We start from the raw sequence: 24002 nt of genomic DNA, 5'->3' as shown, positions 1-24002 counted from the left end.
ACACATCTTGGGAACATCTAGGAACCTAGGAGACAGGAAACAACACTTGAGAACGTCTCAAGATAAAGTGGGATGGAGAACTGGGATGAGTATGTCCTGCCCTACTTTTTCATGGCATTATGTGCAGGGTTGGATAAGTTTTCTAAAATTCACTTGTCCTATCGGGCAAGTACATAAAAAATTTACTTGCCCGAACCAACGTTTCAGTTGCCCGAAATTTTAATGACATTTTCCTATGTATTTTCACTTCCATTGATGAAATTCTTGTTATTGGCTCTACTTTCCTTGTTGACCAATGCTTGATGCCATGACTGTAAAAAGTAGCAAGTATATCAAAATCTCACTCAATGGAAAAAAATGTAACTTGCCCAATCAGGCAAGTGGGGTAGGACATGTGCTTGCCCGATTGGCATTTTCACTTGTCCGTGACAATAGGGCTAGTGGACTTGTCCAGCCCTGATGTGACCTTGTGGTTGGGGTAAATGGCTCAGAATCTATGGAGTCTGTCAAGCTCCAATATGAAGTCCCTACCATGCATTTGAGCATTTACCACATATTAAGAAATATGAAGCTTCTGCATTAAATATGCATACTGTATTAGGTCATCATAAACACTATGCATTCCAGTCTTTTCACCTGTCCACTGTGTGGCGCAATTCTGACACAGGTGGGATGGTCAAATCTGTCCAAGCAGACACCATGGTATTCCAACCCAAAGTTCTAGAATTTGGGCATATACATCCTCTTATCTAGGCCCCATGCAGTAAACTATCCCGGATGTCTCTCAGGCTATAGCCTCATGTTTTGTTCAGTTTACTTTTTGGTACAGTTGATATCTCGGATAACTTTGAGAAATGGACACATGCCTTTGTTCTGAACTTTAGGTCGTACCTCTTTCATCAATGTCATAATGATGAGGGCAATGCTGAAAACATTGCAATTGTGGGATATATAGTTGAAGAAGTAGTCCACAACATTTTATACTGTTTTTAGTCCCATCATATGGACTAAAAACGTGAGACCATGACACGTGTACTGTTCAGCAATTGTTGCCCACTTAGAAGGACAGAACTGTCCAAACAGCCATCTTGGTATTCCCACGGGAGGGGCTAGGTTCAGGCTTCCTGGTTGGTCAGAGTTATCACCTGATAGGCAAAGGACACAGATAGCTTCAATTTTTCCTGCATTCGTTTCTTGATTTTCTCATCAAGACAACACATATTTCTAGAAGCACCCGGTCTTCTCTACTTTGTGGACAGAGAAACTCCTTGGTATGTACCCTTTGCTTTAAAATTGTGGCCTCATGTTTAGCATCTCTGTTTCAGATACTGTCCTGTTGACAGACAGTTATATTTTTGCTGCAGTTGATATAGTGGGCAATGTTGATAGACGGATGTGTGTCTTGGTCAACCTCGTTGTGCCAGTACTTGTGACTGAGAGGATTTCTAAAATGTTTGAATTTACTGTAGCCTGGCATAGTTGAAGATCAGTATGATGTTTCAGACTGTTAAAGAAGATAATGGGAAATGATGTGGCCCGGACTACAATCATTAAATAAAACTGTGAAGCAAGTTGCTGCTCTTCTGTACAATGTATTTAGTTAGAGTGTGATGTTAAGTGTCACAATCAATAATGGTGGTAAAGATGAAGCTGTCTCGCATACATACAAATTCCGTGAGGGAATGGTAAACCCATATTTCATGGATTTTTCTGGCCTTCATGTTTTTTCACGTCAGTTTTAAGTAGGGCATGTGCAGGCCCAGGGTGACCTTGATACTATGGTTCCAATGCTGCTTTTCTGGACCTGTTCATAGTGTGATGTGTGACACCACTGATAACAGCAGCGTGGTGGTAACGATGGTGCCTCCACACTTTCTTTACTGATTCCCTCAGACCTGGTCATGACATAAGTCTGTTTTTTGCCATTTTGAGATTAAGCCACATGTACAGGCCCTGGGACCCCTTGAATATCTGTTTATTTAGTTGCTGTTGTTCTGGATGAGTTTGTATTTCATAACCATTCCGAGTCAATACAATCGTACCTGTTTCTTCAATGTCATGACGGTGAGGGCAATGCTGAAAACGTTGCAATTGTAGGATATATAGTTAAAGAAGTAGTGAACGTTTTGAACTGTTTTTAGTCCCATCACATGGACTAAAAACGTGAGACCATGACACGTGTACTGTTCAGCAATTGTTGCCCACTTAGAAGGACAGAACTGTCCAAACAGCCATCTTGGTATTCCCACGGGAGGGGCTAGGTTCAGGCTTCGTGGTTGGTCAGAGTTATCACCTGATAGGCAAAGGACACAGATAGCTTCAATTTTTCCTGCATTCGTTTCTTGATTTTCTCATCAAGACAACACATATTTCAAGAAGCACCCAGTCTTCTCTACTTTGTGGACAGAGACAAAATCCTTGGTATGTACCCTTTTCTTTAAAATTGTTGCCTCATGTTTAGCATCTCTGTTTTAGATACTGTCCTGTTGACAGACAGTTATATTTTTGCTGCAGTTGATATAGTGGGCAATGTTGATAGACGGATGTGTGTCTTGGTCAACCTCGTTGTGCCAGTATACTTGTGACTGAGAGGATTTCTAAAATGTTTGAATTTACTGTAGCCTGGCATAGTTGAAGAGTGGGTATGATGTGTCAGACTGTTAAAGAAGATAATTGGAAATGATGTGGCCCGGACTACAATCATTAAAAACTGTGTCAGAAGCAAGTTGCTGCTTTTCTGTACATTGTATTTACCCGGTGGTTAGAGTGTGATGTCATTAGTGTCACAATCAACAATGGTGGTAAAGATGAAGCTGTCTCGCATTACATACAAATTCCGTGAGGGAATGGTAAACCTGCATTTCATGGATTTTTCTGGCCTTCATGTTTTTTCACGTCTGTTTTAAGTAGGGCATGTGCAGGCCCGGGGTGACCTTGATACTATGGTTCCTATTGCTGCTTTTCTGGACCTGTTCATAGTGTGATGTGTGACACCACTGATAACAGCAGCGTGGTGGTAACGATGGTGCTTCCACACTTTCTTTACTGATTACCTCAGACCTGGTCATGACATAAGTCTGTTTTTTGCCATTTTGAGATTAAGCCACATGTACAGGCCCTGGGACCCCTTGAATATCTGTTTATTTAGTAATGCTGTTGTTCTGGATGAGTTTGTATTTCATAACCATTCCGAGTCAATACAATCGTACCTGTTTCTTCAATGTCATGACGGTGAGGGCAATCCTGAAAACGTTGCAATTGTAGGATATATAGTAACAGAAGTAGTGAACGTTTTGAACTGTTTTTAGTCCCATCATATGGACTAAAAACGTGAGACCATGAAACATGTACTGTTCGGCACTTGTTGCTCGCTTCCAACGACAGAACTGTTCAAACAGACATCTTGGTATTCCCACGGGAGGAGCTAGGTTCAGGCTTCGTGGTTGGCCAGAGTTATCACATGACAGGCAAAGGACACAGATAGCTTCGATTTCTCGGATCAATCATTCGTTTCTTGATTTTCTCAAGACAACACATATTTCTAGAAGCACCCTCTCATCTACTTTGTGGACAGAGACAAACTCCTTGGTATGTACCCTTTGCTTTAAAATTGTTGCCTCATGTTTAGCATCTCTGTTTTAGATACTGTCCTGTTGACAGACAGTTATATTTTTGCTGCAGTTGATATAGTGGGCAATGTTGATAGACGGATGTGTGTCTTGGTCAACCTCGTTGTGCCAGTACTTGTGACTGAGAGGATTTCTAAAATGTTTCAATTTACTGTAGCCTGGCATAGTTGAAGAGTGGGTATGATGTTTCAGACTGTTAAAGAAGATAATGGGAAATGATGTGGCCCGGACTACAATCATTAAATAAAACTGTGAAGCAAGTTGCTGCTCTTCTGTACAATGTATTTAGTTAGAGAGTGATGTTAAGTGTCACAATCAATAATGGTGGTAAAGATGAAGCTGTCTCGCATACATACAAATTCCGTGAGGGAATGGTAAACCCATATTTCATGGATTTTTCTGGCCTTCATGTTTTTTCACGTCAGTTTTAAGTAGGGCATGTGCAGGCCCAGGGTGACCTTGATACTATGGTTCCTATTGCTGCTTTTCTGGACCTGTTCATAGTGCTTCCACACTTTCTTTACTGATTCCCTCAGACCTGGTCATGACATAAGTCTGTTTTTTGCCATTTTGAGATTAAGCCACATGTACAGGCCCTGGGACCCCTTGAATATCTGTTTATTTAGTTGCTGTTGTTCCAGATGAGTTTGTAAAAGTTTCATAACCATTCCGATTCACTACAATCGTACCTGTTTCTTCAACGTCATAATGATGAGGGCAATGCTGAAAACGTTGCAATTGTAGGATATAAAGTTAAAGAAGTAGTGAACGTTTTGAACTGTTTTTAGTCCCATCATATGAACTAAAAACGTGAGACCATGAAACGTGTACAGTTCAGCACTTGTTGCCCACTTAGAAGGAGAACTGTCCAAACAGCCATCTTGGTATTCCCACGGGAGGGGCTAGGTTCAGGCTTCGTGGTTGGTCAGAGTTATCACCTGATAGGCAAAGGACACAGTCAATTTTTCCTGCATTCGTTTCTTGATTTTCTCATCAAGACAACACATATTTCTAGAAGCACCCTCTTCTCTACTTTGTGGACAGAGACAAAATCCTTGGTATGTACCCTTTGCTTTAAAATTGTTGCCTCATGTTTAGCATCTCTGTTTCAGATACTGTCCTGTTGACAGACAGTTATATTTTTGCTGCAGTTGATATAGTGGGCAATGTTGATAGACGGATGTGTGTTTTGGTCAACCTCGTTGTGCCAGTACTTGTGACTGAGAGGATTTCTAAAATGTTTGAATTTACTGTAGCCTGGCATAGTTGAAGAGTATGATGTTTCAGACTGTTAAAGAAGATAATGGGAAATGATGTGGCCCGGACTACAATCATTAAATAAAACTGTGAAGCAAGTTGCTGCTCTTCTGTACAATGTATTTAGTTAGAGAGTGATGTTAAGTGTCACAATCAATAATGGTGGTAAAGATGAAGCTGTCTCGCATACATACAAATTCCGTGAGGGAATGGTAAACCCATATTTCATGGATTTTTCTGGCCTTCATGTTTTTTCACGTCTGTTTTAAGTAGGGCATGTGCAGGCCCGGGGTGACCTTGATACTATGGTTCCAATTGCTGCTTTTCTGGACCTGTTCATAGTGCTTCCACACTTTCTTTACTGATTCCCTTAGGCCTGGTCATGACCAGTCTTTATAGTAAAGTTTTTTTTTTGCCATTTTGATAATTTTATTATTAAGCCACATGTAGAGGCCCTGGGACCCCTTGAATATCAGTGTATTTAGTTGCTGTTGTTCTGGACTAGTTTTGTTTCATAACCACTCCCATCACATGGACTAAAAATGTGAGACCATGGCACGTGTACTGTTTGGAACTTGTTGCTCGCTTGCTGCTCGCAAGACACTTAGCGTTCAGGCTAATTATAAGATAATCAGTCACAAAAATGGGCTGTTCTCATAGGCTTTTTTAGTGCCAGACTATCCTACACGTTGTTGTCCAACTTATGTCGGAATCATGGGGACACATCTTGACACATTGTGGCAGTTAAAGAATCCTTCATGGCATGTATCAGAAGCAGATGTTGGCACATTGGTGCACCAAATCCGTAATGTGTTTTTGGCCCATCCATCCCATCACAAGGACTAAAAACATGAGACTATGGCATGTGTACTGTTCGGCACTTGTTGCTCGCTTCCAAGGACAGAACTGTTCAAACAGCCATCTTGGTATTCCCACGGGAGGGGCTAGGTTCAGGCTTCGTGGTTGGTCAGAGTTATCACACAACAGGCAAAGAACATAGCTTCAATTTCTCCTTCATTTGTTTCTGGACTTTCTCAAGAAAAGACATATTCTGACCAACAGATATACATCGCTCCTTCGTTGGTTTATATATATCTGTATCTGTATCTATATAGCCGGTATAACCGCCCTTCGGCGTAACACACCAGCTACGTAATAATACCAGATGCTTCAAATTGTTGCCTCGTGTTTAACTGTTCTGTTCAGTTTTATAATTTTTGGTTTCTATGTAGCATATAGCCCAATTATAGAATAATTGGAATCGTTCTTGTTTTAGCCTTCGTACAAGGAACATTGATGTCTAGTTTATATGATATGATATTTTATATGATAAGCTCATTCTGTTCAAAGCATATGGGCCTTAGAATGTGTTTAAACTTTGCATGTTAACATTCACATTGAGATGGTGTGGTCCCTGCAGTGTCTTGATCATTTTGTTTTTTAGGTACTTTCACTATGAAGGTTCTGCTGCTTTTGTTTACCATCACTGTGGCCTCAGCTATTAAGCGCTTTGATGGGTAAGTGACGGTAAAAAAAAATTCAGGACAATTTAGGCACCAGGCCAATTCGGTACCTTGCAGGATGATTCGACCCCTGGGCCAGGACGATTCGCCCCCTGGCCTGGAACAATTTGGCAGCACCTTGCATATGCCCGTAGGACACCCACCTTCAAAAATGTCTAAGTTTGGAATTTTTCACAAATTTTATACAAAAAAACGTATATTTTTTATCTCATATACCCTTGTAACCAATGGCCTGAATTTGGGGATAAAGTTGCGTGGGACAAGTATTATTTTAGTCCCTGTGCCTAATGGTATCACAACAAAATGACCTGATCTGCTGAAATTCAGCAAAGGGATGCCTTGGGTATATATTTCATGTACAATGTACAGTAGAAGCCGTTTAATTGCATGGCCTATTTGCCAGTAAATTTCGTCCTTCATTCAAATTTTTGGCATACACCACTGTGGAATGTTTAATTTTGGGACTTTTGGCTCTTTTTGGACTAAAAAAATATAGTTATGGCCCCCAGGGGCCGAATTGTCCTGGTGCGGAATTGTCCTGGTGCGGAATTGTCTGATATTGTGTGACACATACATATTTCTTCATATTTATTCTCTACCAATATAACTACTTCCCTATATGGAAAGATATAATACATCATATTTTATTAACTTAAAGGATAAATTCAAACTTTAAGATAAAATATAATACTTCCTTTGGAAATAACCGTATAATATAATGTAGTATATTCCCCGCACGCCTTTTTTTGCATGCCAGCTACAAACTTTTAAGGTTAAGGCCCCAGTCATTGTCTACATGATTGTATACAATATCATTCTATATAATGGATTGCATTTAAGTTCCCAGGGAGTTAATTTCGTGGTTGCGCGAAAAGGGACATTTAGCGGTAACACCATGCTCTGTAGTCTCTTACTGCCATGGAAAAATGTTCGCGGTGGTTTTAAGTTCGCGATGAAGAGGCAATTGCGAAAACCGCGAACTCTAGATCTAAACCATTGCAAAAGTTACTGCATTTACAGTACCTGCATAATTAAGGAGAGTTTGTGATAACTGTAACAGATTCAGAGTCATTTCTTTATCATCTCAGAGAACAAGTCCTGCGAATTTTTCCTAAAGATGAGCACCAACTTCAGGAACTGGTGAAGCTGGAGATGACAGAAGCCAGGGTAGGTGCTTACAAAACGTAAGGCAGAGACTGTTCAACCTCACACTTTAGTTTTAACACTCCTCATAATTCTGGAATTCTTGCTGCTGTTTCTTTGTTTCCTCCATGAGCATATTGGAATGAAGATGGACCTGTTTCAATTTGTTATTTGTTAGTCGCGCATTTGGTCATTGATTAATATGTTTTAACTTGTGTAAGATAGGTGATTCCATCTATCATTATGATATAAGCAATATGACTGCATATAATCAATTGTTTATACTTTAACCATTAATAAAATAGATTAGTCCCTTAGAATTGTTAGATATTAGCAAATCATGTAGTTAATATCTTTGGAATGTACAAGTTACCACACATTGTATCCATTACAAGTGTGTAGTATACTCCTACGCAGGGACATTCAACGGCGAGACCGCCTGTCTGGATGTACCCTGCTTTCTCAACCGTCACTCTTAGTTCCTGACAGCCCTGCTTGAATATTTATGACCTTATGTGAGACCTCTTTTGAAAGGCCTATTCTCTAATTGGCTGACAGCTGGTTTGGGGGGGACATCCACAGGAACTAAAACTGATGGTTGAGAAAGCAGGGTACATCCAGACAGGCGGTCTCGCTGTTGGATGTCCCTGCGTAGGAGGATAAAGGTCTTCTTCTTATGTGAGGTATGATGACCAAACTTTGTAACATTTCAGCTGGACTTCTGGAAGCGCCCAGGTGGTCTGTCCCGCCCTGTGGATGTGCGTGTCCCCAAGGACCTCCTCACGCACATGAAGAAACTGTTGGGCAACACTGGAATACAGTACACGGTAGGGGGCTTACTGTACATGCATTTAAGTTCGCGGGGGTTTAATTTTGCCGTAGCGGGGAAAAACAACTTTTCAAGGTAGTTTTAACTTCGCAGCAGCACCATGCACTGTAATCAATTACCGCGAACATTAAATCACCGCGAAAGTTTCTGCATTTACAGTTAGTACTGTACTTTTATCACAAACCTTTCATTGTTCATAAAATTATGCTGTAACAGCTATTATGTCATACCTGTGACGCGAAAAAGTTTGATACAGGTGTTCTGGACCGGGTGATAACTTTCCGTATCACACAAGTTCGAAAGTTGTATCACACAGGCTTCCTTCGAGCTATTTCGAGATTTGGTACTGTAGCAGTTGTATATCATCCAATTATATGTAGATTGACCTCTGTTTTTTCACATGACTGTCCAGGTGATGATTGACGACCTTCAACAACTTATCAACAACCAAACGTCAACTTTGAAAGGCGATATCTTCGATGAGTACAATAACTATGAGGAGGTAGGAACAGTTGGAAACACATACTTTCCATGAGTATTACTACTGTTACGGTATATGATGATGGTGTGACTTGATGATAATTGACCACAGCTCTACCAATAAACCTGCCAAACAACATATACAACAAAGCAATAGTCAACCTTATCTATTATAGTTTTCCAACCATAGTTGTGCTATTTTGGCTAACTTTTGAGGAGAACTTCACATTCAACACATAAGGCCAGGGTTTCATGATAAAAAAACATAATGTAATATTATACCAACACAGATGAACTTTCATGCTAATATATTAAAATGTTTGATGTGGGGCAACATATGTTTTTGATTTTGTTTTTGTTTGACTTTGAATATCATACTGGAGATTGCTTTAGTCTGTAATGACTTTCAAGGTTTCCATTCCTCACTCACTGGCAGCCTTCTGGCTTGAAGTATATCTAACTGACATTTAATCATCCGTGAATAGTTTCATCAGGTTGGTACGTCACTGAATAAAGACTGAGACTCTTTTTACACAACCATTGCTTTATTCACAACGACGTTTCGGTGACCGTCTGTCACCTTCCTCAGGGCAATTCTGACTGGTTCACATTGTACTGCAGGACAGGTGTCGCTGCTCACTGTTCAGATGCGGTCACAAAACGTAAAGTATTTACATATGTACAGACAGATTTATGCAAAACATTTACAATGCGGTCCCAAACGCAAAGGAGTGTAAAACATCAATAACAGGTGTCAATTAACGGTGAAAAGATGTAACAAGTCAATTAACGGTGAAAAGATGTAACAATTCATCTACTTCTTAAGAATAATGTCCCACACATGGCTGAGTCTGTATCCCCCCTCATCCCGGTTCACGTCAGTGTGAATAAAACAATGGTTGTGTAAAAAAAGTCTCTTTATTCAGTGACATTTAATCAGCAGGTTATTTTGACCTCACACTGCGCGGCTAATCTGTCATGGTAACCTTTCCTCACAGATCATAAGGCAGCTGCAGAACTTCGCTCATGAGTACCCAAGTCTGACAACTCTCTTCAATATCGGCTCCACATACGAGGGGCGGGATATCAAAGCAATTAGGGTACTCTATTCGGTTGTTTTCACACTTTCACAACTTTGCTTTCTTACAGCTGTGGTCATGAGTACTTCAGAATCTCATTTCTTGTTGTTGTCATTGTAGCTGATTCTTGGTAGAGCCAACGCAGTCCTCATAAAATATTTTGTCTGTCGTTTTGCCTTGAAGTTTATTATTATTTCAATGGGTAATACCACATGACCCACTTCCACATTGGGAAGTGGGGTAGACTACATCTGTATCTATCTGTATCTATATAACCGCCCTTTGGCATAACACACCAGCTGTTGTACATAAAAAAAATTATCATCCTATCGAGTTAATTTCTGTTATTTTCTGTAAAATAATAGGGGTCCTCATGAGATTTTATGATCATAGTCTTTTGTTCTCGGAATTTAGGTTTCAGTTTTGTTGTTACTCATGTGTGTCTTTATTTTTGTATGTTTGCCATAATTTTCTTTCTGTAAAATTATGTTTTTCATTAACAAAAGAATGATTTAAAAAACAAACTCTAGATGCTTTCAATTTTTTCATCAATGAAGTTTTAAGTCCTTAGAGTAATTTAAAACCTGTATCCCCAATCAGGTGGGAGCTCCTGGTACCAACAAGGTTGCCGTTTTCCTGGAGGGACAGATCCACTCCCGGGAATGGATTGTGTCTGCAACACTGCTCTACAACATCAAGTTCGTAAGTACAGATTCCACTGATTCAGAAAAATTGATTTGAACATTTACAATTGAGATGAAAACATTGCATTATTAAGCGTATCAAATGTTTTTGTGACATCGACTAGTCTGTATGGTTCGGAACACTAATTGAGTACATGTTTGAAAATGTTACAAAGCGAATGTATTTCCCTTGTAGTTGCTGGAAGATTATGGTTTGGTGGAACACATCACTGAACTGATGAACAAAGTGGACTTTTACTTTGTTCCCGTCACCAACCCGGATGGATACAATTACACAATGAATCATGTAAGCTATAGGTTTATCTGTGCTACTGACAATTATTAAGTTTTTTTTAAATTTGTTTCATCTGATGTGTTTTATCTAGAAAGTCGATGACAAGCAACTTTTCGTCTTTCCGCAGGACCGAATGTGGCGTAAAACTCGGTCCTCGAGTTCAATGGGCCTTTGTAAGGGAGTGGACGCGAACCGCAACTGGGGCGACCATTTTAATGGTGAGAGAGAGAGAGAGAGAGAGAGAGAGAGAGAGAGAGAGGGGGAGAGGGAGAGAGAGGGAGAGTGTGTGAGAGAGAGAGAGAGAGAGAGAGAGAGAGATGACTAAAGTTTAGCTGGTTTACAACCATTTTGAAAGATTTCCTAAATTTTCATTCCATAATCTAATCAATCAATAAAATCTTCTTGACCTACACTCTAAAAGAGGGCGGTTCCAGCAACTACCCCTGCGCAGACACCTACCACGGTCCTAGGGCCTTTTCTGAGGTCGAGACACAGTCACTTTCAGAATGGGTCAAGGCCAAAGGCCAAAACATCAAGGCGTACTTGGCTGTGCACTCCTACTCCCAGTTGTGGATGAGTCCGTACGGTTGGACCAGTGAAGTACCAAAGGACTACGACGATCTGGTTTGCTACATTCTACTTGCACAAAATGTTTTAATTGATCCATTTCGAATTCCATCTGTTGTATATACTATACAGAATAACAAGTCCTCTAGTTAGTGATCTTTTGATGGTTTTAGCAGTGTTCTGCAGTATACCTCGCCTTGCAAATATCAAAGGTGTTCAATTCAGATCTACTTCAATCTTTACAATCATGGTTGATTATTGCTGTCGAATTGAATAAAGGCCCATAATTTTTAACAAGTCCTTTCGCTCTGTCTGTAGCAAATTCTGGCTAAGAAGGCTGTTAGTGCCCTGGCGGCAGTGCATGGTACCAAGTTTGATCATGGATCTATCCCCGGTCTCCTCTGTAAGTACCGTAATGGACTGAACATTAATTTAGTGAATCATAAGTTTCATCAGGTTGGTACAAATGTACGTCACTGAATAAAGAGACTCTTTTCACAAAACCATTGCTTTATTCACACACCAACGTTTCGGTGACTGTCACCTTCCATAGTGCAATACTGAATGGTTCACGCTGCAGCACTAGGTGTAGAGGTGATAACACAACTGTTACAATATTTGCTAAGTGGAGGAAAGAAATTTGTCATTATTTCAAGAATTAAAACTTCCAACCAACAAAATTTACCCTGAATTGCTAGCATTTTCTGTCAACTAAAATCAGATAGCATTTTTTTAATGCACTTGCAAGGATTTCTACATGGCAAGTCTGCAAACAGACTCCCTTAATTTCAAATCAAGAACAAAAAACAGTATTCAGAGTTAAATACCAACCTAGGATTGATGTGTTCAAAAATTCGTACTTTCCCAGAACTATCGTAGAGTGGAATTTGTTATCACCAAGTACAGTAGGGGCATCTTCTCTGGGTAGTTTTAAAGAACGCTTGCAGATAGATACATGTATGCAAAAGTTAGGTGTGACGTGTCATTCGGTGTAATATAACCAACTGCTGCCACGCCGCGTGCCTGCGAAGCTTGTGTGTTATGCCGAACGGTGGATATACAGTCAGGCTATATATAGATACAGATATATATACAGTATGTAGCGATACTTGCACTATCTCATGGGGTGCAAAATACCCAGAGATGGAGAAAGGTCATTTTATACAACTGGTATAAAACATATATCCTACTGCTGCCATCCCAAAACTGCCAAATAAACACTTTTCAATGGTTTGAAGCCTTGTTTTCATTTGAGCTCTCTCACCATGGGCTCTAGCATAGGTGCAGGCACCAACTCTTGCATCACCTCTGTATATTAATTACACTTCTTTGGGACTGCATTGTAAAATTTCTCATAAAGCAGCACTGTACATTTGTACACTTATACTTTACGTTTGTGACCGCATCTGAAACTGAAAGCAACGCCTACGTGATGCAGTACAATGTGAACCAGTCAGAATTGCCCTGAGGACAAACAGTCATCAAAACGTCAGCATGTGAATAAAGCAATCATATGGTTGTGTAAAAAGAGTCTCCTCATTCTGGACTGAACATACTAATGAAATATACTGCTTCTGTAATATGTTATTACACTTTGTTTACATTCCCGTAGCCAGGGGGGGGGGTTCGGGGGGTGCGGACGCACCCCCCTCGCGGGCTCGAAAGTCCGCTTTTTTCTCGAAGGTCCGTTTTTTCAATGCACAATACTTTTAAAAGGCGGACTAATTTGTATTTCCAACGGGTCTAGAATCCTAGAAAAATTGCTCCGAGACATTGTCATAGAGTAAAGATGAACCCTGCGGTTTACAGTTAGTTCTTCCAGAGTCCGGGGCGTGCTACTGTTTTGTAAAAGACCCGGCCCGCGCGAGGCGGGGCGCGGCACGCGTTAGAAAGACAACTTTCCCCCTCGTTGAACTTCAGCTCCGGCCCGTACGGTCCAGCTCTTACCCGCACGGTCCAGCTCCGGCCCGCACTGATTCCAGCTCGGAGCTGGACCGTGCGGGCCGTAGCTGGGACGTGTGGGCCGGAGCTGGATTCAAAGCGGGCCGGAGCTGGACCGTGCGGGCCGGAGCTGGAGTTTAACGGGGGTGGCAATGAAAGTGGCTGACAAAAAAGTCAAGCCTGGCTGTTGCTATGGTAAAAGGCACCCGGAAGTCTTATTTGGCGGACTGTGGATGACAGCGCCAACACAAGTTAGATACACAATGTAAGCTTTAGAACTGTAATTGATTAATAAATGTTGAGGCCATACTTTTTATCTTGTACAATTTTTGTGCAACAAAGGTATACACAGTGATAGAGCCTGCTGATTGGCACGATGTAGTTTCACCCATTTCTAAAAGGAAAAACATTTCAAGTACAAGAGCGTTGTAAAGCATCCAGTTTTCGAAGTTACGTGTCGGTTGTCGTATAGAAATTGAATGGGGTATCAGAGCCAGTTAAAAGTTCGGAGACGTGATGACGTGCCATTTCATAACTGATGTACCCAATCTTTCGTTTTCGTCGAATAAAATAATGTCTGAAGCAGTTGTGTGAAAATCTCTCAAAAACGCAGGAAATGCCATTTCAGAGAGTTCAATTTCAGTTCCGGACCCCCCTAGGAAACTCGCGCCTTCGGCGCTCGCCTCGCGCCTTTGGCGCTCGTTGGTCCGACAAAGAGTAAAACGAACCCCCCCCCCCAGGCAAAATCCTGGCTACGGGCATGGTTTAGTCCTTAATTACTCCTGAATTGGAGCACTGTTGACCCACTAAAAAGTCATTTTCTTGACTCTTCCATTATTCTGCTCTTGATGTTAATTATGCTTCTTGCCACAAGCAGAAACACAGCATGTTCTATATTGTAAGTCAGGGCTTGAAATACTTTTTTCTGCACACCTGCACTAATCTCCAAGCAGATCCTACGGTAGCATAAGATAGTATCAAAAGCTGTCAGAGGAGTGAAGCCGGCTTAGGAGTGTGTTTGTCTACATGGCAAATGGACACCTCTTGGCTGACTACACTCCTTGGCCAGTTTGGTACTATCTTATGCCATTGTAGGATCTGCTTAGAGATTACACCTGCACTGGTGCAGGTTAAATTGGAAATTACCTGCACCAGAGAAATTTTACCTGCACTCTAATTTAATTTAATTCAATCTAATTTTAGCGGCCTAAATAGTGAACTCTACTCTACTCTACTCATTACATCATACTTAACTTCAGATATAGCTACTGGAAACAGCATTGACTGGGCCTACAATGAGGCGGGAATCAAATACTCCTACGCCATTGAGCTGCGCGACACTGGGCGATGCGGCTTTATACTGCCTGCGGACCAAATCAAGCCTTCAGCCGAAGAGTTCTATGCAGCTCTACAGGTCTATAATGACTATATAATTTCTTTTTCTTTAACGGGCTTGTTCAAAGCAAGGCCATTTGAAAAGTTCATGTTCGTACAAACGTGACAATTAACGCTAGTTCACCTTTATCCGTGGGGTAACCTATATCCATTGTTTTTAAAAACAACGTATTTAGAATATCAGGTCGACGGAGGCTGGTTTCAAATTGTAACATTTTGAAAATATAGCAGTTGGAACTCACATTTTGAAGGCATATCAGCCCGAAATACCCTGCTTTTAAAAACAACGGATACAGGTTACCCCACGGATAAAAGTGAACTAGCTTCTGAAAATAATTTCATCAGGTTGGTAGATCATAGGACATAAGAGTTTTATTTTACACCAGTTTTCGTCACCTGCTGACATTTTGATGTCTGTCAGACATCTTCCTCAGACCTTCTAACTGGAATTCTGCTTCTCGCCGCTATATGTTAGTCACCTACATTAGAAGCTCTGTCTGACAGACATCGAAACGTCAGCAGGTGAGGAAAACTGGTTAATGTGTAAAAGAAAACTCTTATGTCCTAAAGTCAACTAGCATTATGTGTAGAGAAGAATGTGTACTCAGTGACTTGAAGGTTTGCTTCAAAAGAAGTTTCTTGTCTGCTGTTATATTGTGTGGGGCCATGTGTGTCATGCTACTGTAGCCTGGTATCCAACCGTATTATAGCTCCCGAGTCTCATCTGTCCTCTTCGCAAATAAGTATTTGCGGGGAGGACAGAAGAGACTCGGGAGCTATAATACGGTTGGATACCAGGCTAATGCTACTGATCTTGTGCCCTTTACACGACTTTCATCACTCCACCCAGGTGTAAAATATGGTGCCTGACTTCGGTAAAAAGTGGTGAAAGGAGAGGGTTGGGCTCCGCATTCCAATAATGTGCCCTAGACAAGACATCTCGTGAATAGCAATGCAATATCTTTACCTTGTTACAGCACGTCTTGACTGAAGTCTTCTTCATTCTATAATTTCAGGTGGTGGCTGAGCATATCGCTAAAGAGTTCTCTACCTGAGTTCTTGCATATGCATGGTTCTGGCCTATGGACAGGACGTAGTGCATACAAGTACCTCTGATAAAGCCTGTATTTCATCAGACACAGCTTGGCCCTTTAACAATATGGATATAATGTAAACTATGAATGCAGACAATGATGGAAGGTCGTTATCTGCACTTGACTTGTGTTTAGTCCAGTACGATTTTTGTTTCTCCTGTTGTATTGTTAATCCCTCTTACGTCCTCAGGCAAATTCGAAACAGCCAGAAAGGTTTTAAGAACCAAAGCTATGACAACCACATCCAAATCAAAATCACTTTTATAACATCAGAAAATATTTCAATAAAGTTAGGTTAGAACCTTTTGGACAACTTTATAAAACCTATCCTTTAGTATGGATCTGAGTTAACATGCTTTGACCTGACCTCGAAAACTCAGAAACTCATTGTTTTGAAAAACATTCCTGTGTCTTCCTTAAAAAAACTGTTTTATCCTTTTTGAAGAAACTTTTGATTGAAGATACTAGTAGCATTCCAGTATTGATTCAAAAGAGTCTTGCACTGATCTAACTCATACTTATGTCATTCATTTTGAAAGAAGTTCAGACTTAGGCATGTGTTTAAGATACTAAGTATGCATTTGGTCTAGAAAAGGATGACTTTCTATTCTATGACAAACATCCCCTTAATAGTTATACCAGAAATCAATACACAAAACTGAGTTACGTTTTCAAATATTTCTACTTGGAGTTCTTTTAAAGTCATCTGTTAAGGACAGTGTAAGAGGAAAATTAGGAACTTTTCCGCTTAAATTTATGCTTAAATTTAAATTCAACAGTTTACTCATTAAAAAACTAGCACACACATTTGGTAAACTTACCTGAGGACTATACAATGCATGCAATTGCAACACTGTATTGTCATGTACTGGTGATCATGACTTTATTAATCCATTGTTTCTCAATTACCATGGCTTTGGACGTATATAGATGAAACCTGTGCCTTTTATCGCCATCGTCTACAAGTTGCACATATGGTAGAAATACTGTAATTCAAAACTGTCTTTTCTCAACAAAATGAAAAACTGGACAAGAAACATACCTTTATAATAATATAAATAACTTTGAAATTCATAAAGTGGTAACTCAGTTAAGAATCCTTGCATAATTGAATAGATATTATACGTGTTAAGTTAATTACATTCTGTATACAAAGGATTGTAAGAAACTTGATACCAGAAGTAGATTTAAGTAGTATGTATATCTTGAGTTCTCATAATGCTAAGATAGGTCAATACATAAAAGATTGCTTTGCAATTAGGAAAGATAATAACTAGTTTAACCCATAGCCTATATTGTTTGGATCATAGTTAGAATCTTATTATATTTAAGATTTAGTCTTACTATCCCTCTTTGTAGTTTATAGTTGACCATACGAAAGTCACTGACTTTTTGTTGTGTCAATTAAGCTTAACTTAAGTGTAACTATAGAAATCATAAATTGAATAATTGAATAGATATTATGTCCTACGTGTTAAGTTAATTACATTCCTGTGTCTAAATACAACAGATTGTAAGAAACTTGATACCAGAAGTAGATTTACATCTTTAGATCTGACAGTTCTCATAATTCTAAGATAGTTGAATACATAAAAGATTGCTTATTAATAAATGCAATTAGAAAAGATAATAACTAGTTTAACTTATAGCCTATATTGTTAATGTTTGAATGATAGTAGAATCTTATTAAGATTTATTCATACTATGATCCCTCTTTGTAGTTTATAGTTGACCATACGAAAGTCACTGACTTTTTGTAGTGTCAATTAAGCTTAAGTGTAACTACAGTAGTCATAAATTGAATAATTGAATAGATATTAATTATTATGTCCTACGTGTTAAGTTAATTACATTCTTGTGTCTAAATACAACAGATTGTAAGAAACTTGATACCAGAAGTAGATTTAAGTATATCTTTAGATCTGACAGTTCTCATAATGCTAAGTTAACACATAAAAGATTACTTTAATGACTAGTTTAACCCATAGCCTATATTGTTTGGATGATAGTAGAATTTTAAGATCTATTCTTGCTATGATCCCTCTTTGTAGTTTATACTTGACCATATGAAAGTCACTTCACTTTTTGTTGTGTCAATAAAACTGAAGAGTAAACTACAAGATCTCAGTTTTCTCCTGACTGCCGGGGTGTTCGTATTGGTGGAGGCAGGCTAAGACTGTAACACTAGACTAAGTTCACCTTTATACGCAGGGTAACCTATATCCATCGTATTTTGAAGTAAGAACAGGGTGTTTAGGATTATCAATTCGACGGAAGGTGGTTTCAAATTGCAATATTTTCTAAAAATTGAAGGTTGAAACTACCATCCGTCAACTTGACATCCCTAAATACCCTGTTTTTAAAAACAACGGATATAGGTTACCTTGCGGATAAAGGTGAACCAGCAATACATATACCAAGCACACATATTCCAGTGGAAAGTGAACGAGGTATCGATCAAGATTAGCTCACCGAAGAGCTTTTCTTCCCCTGTTCATAACAGAGAAGACAGACGCTATGTTCAGTATTTACAGGTTCATTGAATGGATGAAATTCCCCTAGCTCTTTTTGACAAGCACAATAAACAGTAGACCATAGCTTAAAATTCCTAATCCTAAGGACTGCAACCCTTTCCAGTAGCATGCATGCACAGCCGGAATAAAACTCACGGCTTCTAGTTCCAGAGGCAGGGCTGCTAACCACTGGACTACGCACGCTACCTTCAGACTCAGAGTTACTCTTCAAACACTTTTTGAAATGTACACATGGTCAAGACAACTGAGTCTTGAAAAGACAAGGAATTGAAGTATGCTTGCACATGTACAAGTCATCTACACAAGTCAGGTTACAAAGACTCGGCCATGCTGTGACTCACTCAGCCTCAGAAAGTGTGTTTCCATAAGCTTCATCCTCATGTAGCTTTGATTCAATTATTTTGGTCATTTTGCTTTGACAATATTATTTTGAAAACCAGTAGAGGCTATAGAAAGGCAACATATTAAAAAAAATGCAGGATATTTGCCTTTATGCAAACTGCAGGCTATCATCATCATCATCATCTTAACTGCTTTGCAGGCTATAGACAAGTGGTGTAGTGAGCCCTTATTAGGCATTGCACTGTTCTTCTTCATGGCAAACCTGTCTTCTCTGTCGTCTTTCAACACCTACTTTCTCCACGCCATAAAAAATGCATTTCCCACGTTACGGTCTCCTCCACGGGAGAAGAGGGATTCTTCCTCGCCATTGGCAGTTTGAGAACCGTTTCCAAACACCCCCGACCCTGCGGTAGGGGGTGACATACCCGTGAACCTGTCCGTACAGACGCCAACTTGTCTCACACGTCTTTCTACGGGAAAGAATTTACGCCATCAAGAGAAACAAAAGGTGTCAAGTAATTTTCCCTCAAACTATGCGACATGCATACCAAAAGTCCAAGGTTCTGGCCCCAGTGCTAATAGTTTCTGACACATTGACATGCAAGTGACATCTCACATTTTTCTAATATCTTAGTTGTTCATTTTCGGAACATAACTAATGAAGTCAATTAATTAGCTAGCACATACACACAGACATAGATACATACACACATACACTAGCTTTCAAAAATTATCTGTGTGAACTGACGATGTAAAGACCATGAAATGAAGGGCACAAGATTTCAACAGCCAGCTATTTGTAAATCTATGGTTTACTGCCTACCCTCAGTATAATCTGCATTAATAACTACATCAATATTTTGTAGACATTAAAATGAACAAAAAATGAGAACGGGACATGTAATGGGTATAAAGAAAAAAGTAAAAAAAAAGAGAGAAAGAAAGAAACAGAAGAAAAGGAGAAAAAAACTCAGAAAATACAATGCAACAAGGGACTAAAATATAAAAAGAAAAAAGATGACTTAGCAAGAAAAAGATTTAAGAATAGAAAAATGGAAGAGAAACTTCAAAGAAAGAAATCCTCAAAGCCATATCTTCAGATGTTGTATAACTAGCCTATATTTTACTACTGGTACAATGTACATTGTGTAAAACTACATGTACATGTATATGACCATAATATAGTAGTTAGTAGAGTGCACTCATTCCTCTGTCTGAGTTAGCTGAGCTAACTGACATTTATCATGCCACAGTCATCCCTCAGTATGACATCTGGAGCCGCATAGTTCCAGTTTAGGAACATTTATTCAGCCTGTCAGCCATAATTTGACCACAATACATGATGACACCCCACAGGTATGTTCATAACTGTGACCTGACAGAGGAAACCTTAGGCCGGTCAAGTTCTCACATATATCACTCATCAGCTCTGCTCCAGCCCCATACCTCAGGGCCTGTTTACGTTAGACAACGGCATAACATCACGCCACGGGGCCCGGGAGGCCAGATGACGTTTCTGCGCGTTTGTCCGACGTCGGCGTAGCGGAACGCAAAACTTGTTATGGCGAAGCGGAAGCATTTGGCAACGTGCTGCGGTCGAGTGGCATGATCCGCGCACATAGGTGAAATAGTTTGAGATCTGTCCGCGCTCGAAGGGCGTCAGGCAAAAGTGACGACATATTTCATGGGAGGATGGAAAACCAAACCTATGAAAGTATGATATACAAGTATATATGTGATGAAGGCTTGTAGATTAAGAGGATGTTGACAGTTTTTTTAATAAATTGGTTGCCTTGAAGGATAACTAAATTGGAAGAAGCTGGACACCGACAGTTCAAGTCATAGGTAAAATAGTTTGAAACCTGTTTGTGCTCGAAGGGTGTCAGATGAAAGTGACGACATCTTTCATGGGAGGATGGAAAAACAGCCAACCTCTGACCCTCATGTGGTTTGTTTGTTTTATTATAAATTATTCTTCTTATTCATTTTCAACTTACTCAAAGGACATTGGAAACACAGAAAACAATAAATTAAACCAGAGAACAATGAGAATACAGTACGGCAGTTCACACATTTGGATGTGAAGAAGAAGAAATAAAAACAGAAGCTGCATTACGTTTTTGCTATGTTTTTAACGATAAAGCTATTTTCCCCCATTTACCAATGTTTTCCAATTTCATCCATCCTGTTTGCTATAATGTACTCTAAACCTATGAAAGTATGATATATATGAGACAAAGGCTTGTAGATTAAGGATGTTGATGGTTTTTAAAAATAAATTGGTTGCCTAGAAGGATAATTGAATTGGAAGAAGTTGGACACTGACAGTTCAAGTCATAGGTAAAATAGTTTGAAACCTGTTCGTGCTCGAAGGGCGTCAGACGAAAGTGACGACATTTTTCATGGGAGGATGGTAAACCAGTCGACCTCTGATCCCCATGAGGTTTGTTATCACAATATGATGAATATGCTGAATACTTCACTAATGACGACAAACATTCTTTCTAAGCCATGGCAAGCAAATTCCTTGGTTGAAAAAAAAGGAAGCAGAACCCAGAGATCAATGAAAGTTCTCTAGCTTGCTTGAGTGTTGCAATCAAATTCTTGCATGATTGAATTTTCAGGAACATTTTTCGGGTTGTTATAGTTAATGAGAAGCATTTAACATGCATCATATCTTATTACCTGTATGCAAAATTAAAAAAAAAGAGAACTTCATTGAACACCGTGATCCAAATGTAAGAATTTTGAACTCTCACCTTACAAACCAGCTGCTCTTTGCGGAATGTTGTTGGATCAAACCGTTCTGTCTGTAGATTTTCTGTTCAGGCAAAAAAAAAGATTATATTACAACACTGCGAGAGACAAGATGACAAATTCTGAAAAATGTACCTCGGAGGCTAGACCTGTCTAGAATATATGATAAAACATCAGTTGGGGTAGTTACTTTTGATTTTTTTTTGAAACTGTTTGGAAAAGATGGCATACATGGAACAACCAAAAATTATCACATGATGATTTAAGCTATAGCTTCATTTTCATCACCACGTTTCAGTGACTTCCACTATTTTTTGCCATTATCTATCTATACTTCTATCTCAATGACAGTTTGTGCTTCATAACCTCTCTAAAATTTGTATGACAAGTTTGCCCATAGGACACCTGCTGCAGCAACTTCACTCTGAAACTTTCACAGCTCAAAAGCGCCCCCTATCAAGTCTTTACTAAATTGCAAACAGCTGTGCACTTGTTCAAAAGGCCAGGATAATATAGCTCTGCAAACTTTGTTCTTACACTACAGGGTTTTAAATAAATATGCAAACATTCCTGACATTTCAGCAAAATACTGTACATTGTACAAAAAAAAAACAGTCATGCTCTCAAGTACCAGAGTTACCAACCTAGTAGGATTGACGTGTTTAAAACTTGTATTTTCCCAGAACTATCATAGAGTGGAATTTGTTATCTCTAAGCACAAGAAAGGCATCTTCTCTGGATAGTTATAGGGAACGCTGTAGATAGATGTGCATAAGTTATGTGACGGGTCGTTTAGTGCAATATAAGCAGCTGCTGCCGGGCTGCATGCCTGCAAAACTGGTCTGTTATGCCATAGGGCGTTTGTAGAAGCTATATAGATACAGATACAGATATATTATACAAGAAGGGTTAGGTTCAAGCATGACAATGCCTGGCTAACTTACTTCTGGAGACGGTGGCCCCGCCCATCTTGTAGTCCTCGATTTCCCTGTCCTTAGCCTTGAGCAGCTGCCCCAGTCTGTGCTCCCGCCTGCCCAGCTCACCTACCATGGTCATCAGGGGTTCCAGCAGCTGGTCTCGCAGCTGTAACAGGTGCGTAAGGAAACAGAAGTCAACATAGCAAAACAGGAAGTTCTGCTGCAGTACTGCAACACTCTGCTAAGGGTCCAAAAATCTCATCTTTTCAAGGTTTAATCAAGGCCACCATCATCATCAGGGGTTCCAGTAGCTGGTCTCGCAGCTGTAACAGGTGTGTGAGGAAACATACCAAATATCATGATGATTAGCAGTATCAACCTTGACCTTTAATTTCCAACCCCTACCCACCTATCAAATATCATAAGGATCCATCCACAAGTTATGCTGTCCATTCACAGATATACAGATAAATGGCAACTAAAACGTACAACCTACTTGGCAAAGGTAATGACATGCAACTGTTTAAAGGGTACCATACAGGTCATGAGGACCATTATTGCCTCACTTACTCCATGTACTCATAGTTTCTTCAATATTTAACAGATTAACCATCATCATGATAGAATATTCGCGGCCATATTATGTTCAGGCCATGGTTTTGTAATGACTAATTTTCACCACAAAGTCATCACATTATGAAGAATAAAATTTAATGTAGTACAAAGTTTCCATCAAAACTGCAATCAGTGAATGTATCCTCAAGATTACACTCAATTAAAGTTGTTCTTACCATCTCCTTCTGCGCTTGCTGACAGTGGAACTCCCACGTGAAGCGGATCCCACCAACTTTGGTCTCCAGTACCAAGACCATCCCCTCCCCCTTGTGCTGAATGGTATAGTCCGTGGAATCCTTCTTGGTCTCGGTGTTGTCTTGCAGAAGTCTCAGGATGGTGGGGAGGGGGGCTTCAAAACGTGGGTTCAGGGTCTGAAAAGATTTAGAGGCAAGGATTTTTTAAAAATAGGTTTGTTATTTCATTATTTGGCATACAACATTTGACAAACGTTGTGTGGTATTTTTTAAAACTAAGTGTTATACAGAAGAGATAGGATACTATCTTAATGCCTCAAAAGGGTACAGTTCTGCTGTAGTGTTAGGCTGGCCATATACAATGACCAATGTTCTTATTATATACTCAGTGCAGAATCACAAAAAGGGTTAAAAGGTTGTATGAAAAAATCAATCGCACATAAGTTTTCATCTTGATTTCTTGTGTTTTTTTCCATATGCATAGTGCTTTGTATTTCATAAATTGATAAAATATGAAAATCAGACATCTTCAGTGATAGAAGAACATGCAAAATAACATACATAAAAGGTTTGAGTCAGTAGATCAGTTACTACGTAGTGAAATTATTTATTTCACTCCAGTCTACCATTCTATTATCTCTGACTAGTACAGTATGCAAGAAAAGCCCCAAATTTACATAGAATTTTCATGTATTTCAAGATTTGCCCCAACAAATGCGATGTGGGGC

General features: G+C 39.6%; 1 protein-coding gene across 1 annotated transcript in view; it reads right to left on the bottom strand.

The window, feature by feature from the left end:
* LOC118403230 (non-homologous end-joining factor 1-like) overlaps positions 1-24002 on the bottom strand; it is a 46262-nt gene that overhangs the window by 11661 nt on the left and 10599 nt on the right. The window contains exons 2-4 of the mRNA XM_035801830.1: positions 23257-23451; positions 22493-22631; positions 21551-21612 (exon numbers count right to left, since the gene is read on the bottom strand). Coding sequence (XP_035657723.1) covers positions 21551-21612; positions 22493-22631; positions 23257-23451 — 396 coding nt within the window. The remainder of the gene's footprint in view (positions 1-21550; positions 21613-22492; positions 22632-23256; positions 23452-24002) is intronic.

The sequence above is a fragment of the Branchiostoma floridae genome, chromosome 16 (assembly GCF_000003815.2).
Source record: "Branchiostoma floridae strain S238N-H82 chromosome 16, Bfl_VNyyK, whole genome shotgun sequence".
NCBI classification, from domain to species: domain Eukaryota; kingdom Metazoa; phylum Chordata; class Leptocardii; order Amphioxiformes; family Branchiostomatidae; genus Branchiostoma; species Branchiostoma floridae.
The sequence above is the reverse complement of the archived record's forward strand: the minus strand, read 5'-3'. Positions and strand labels throughout refer to the sequence as shown.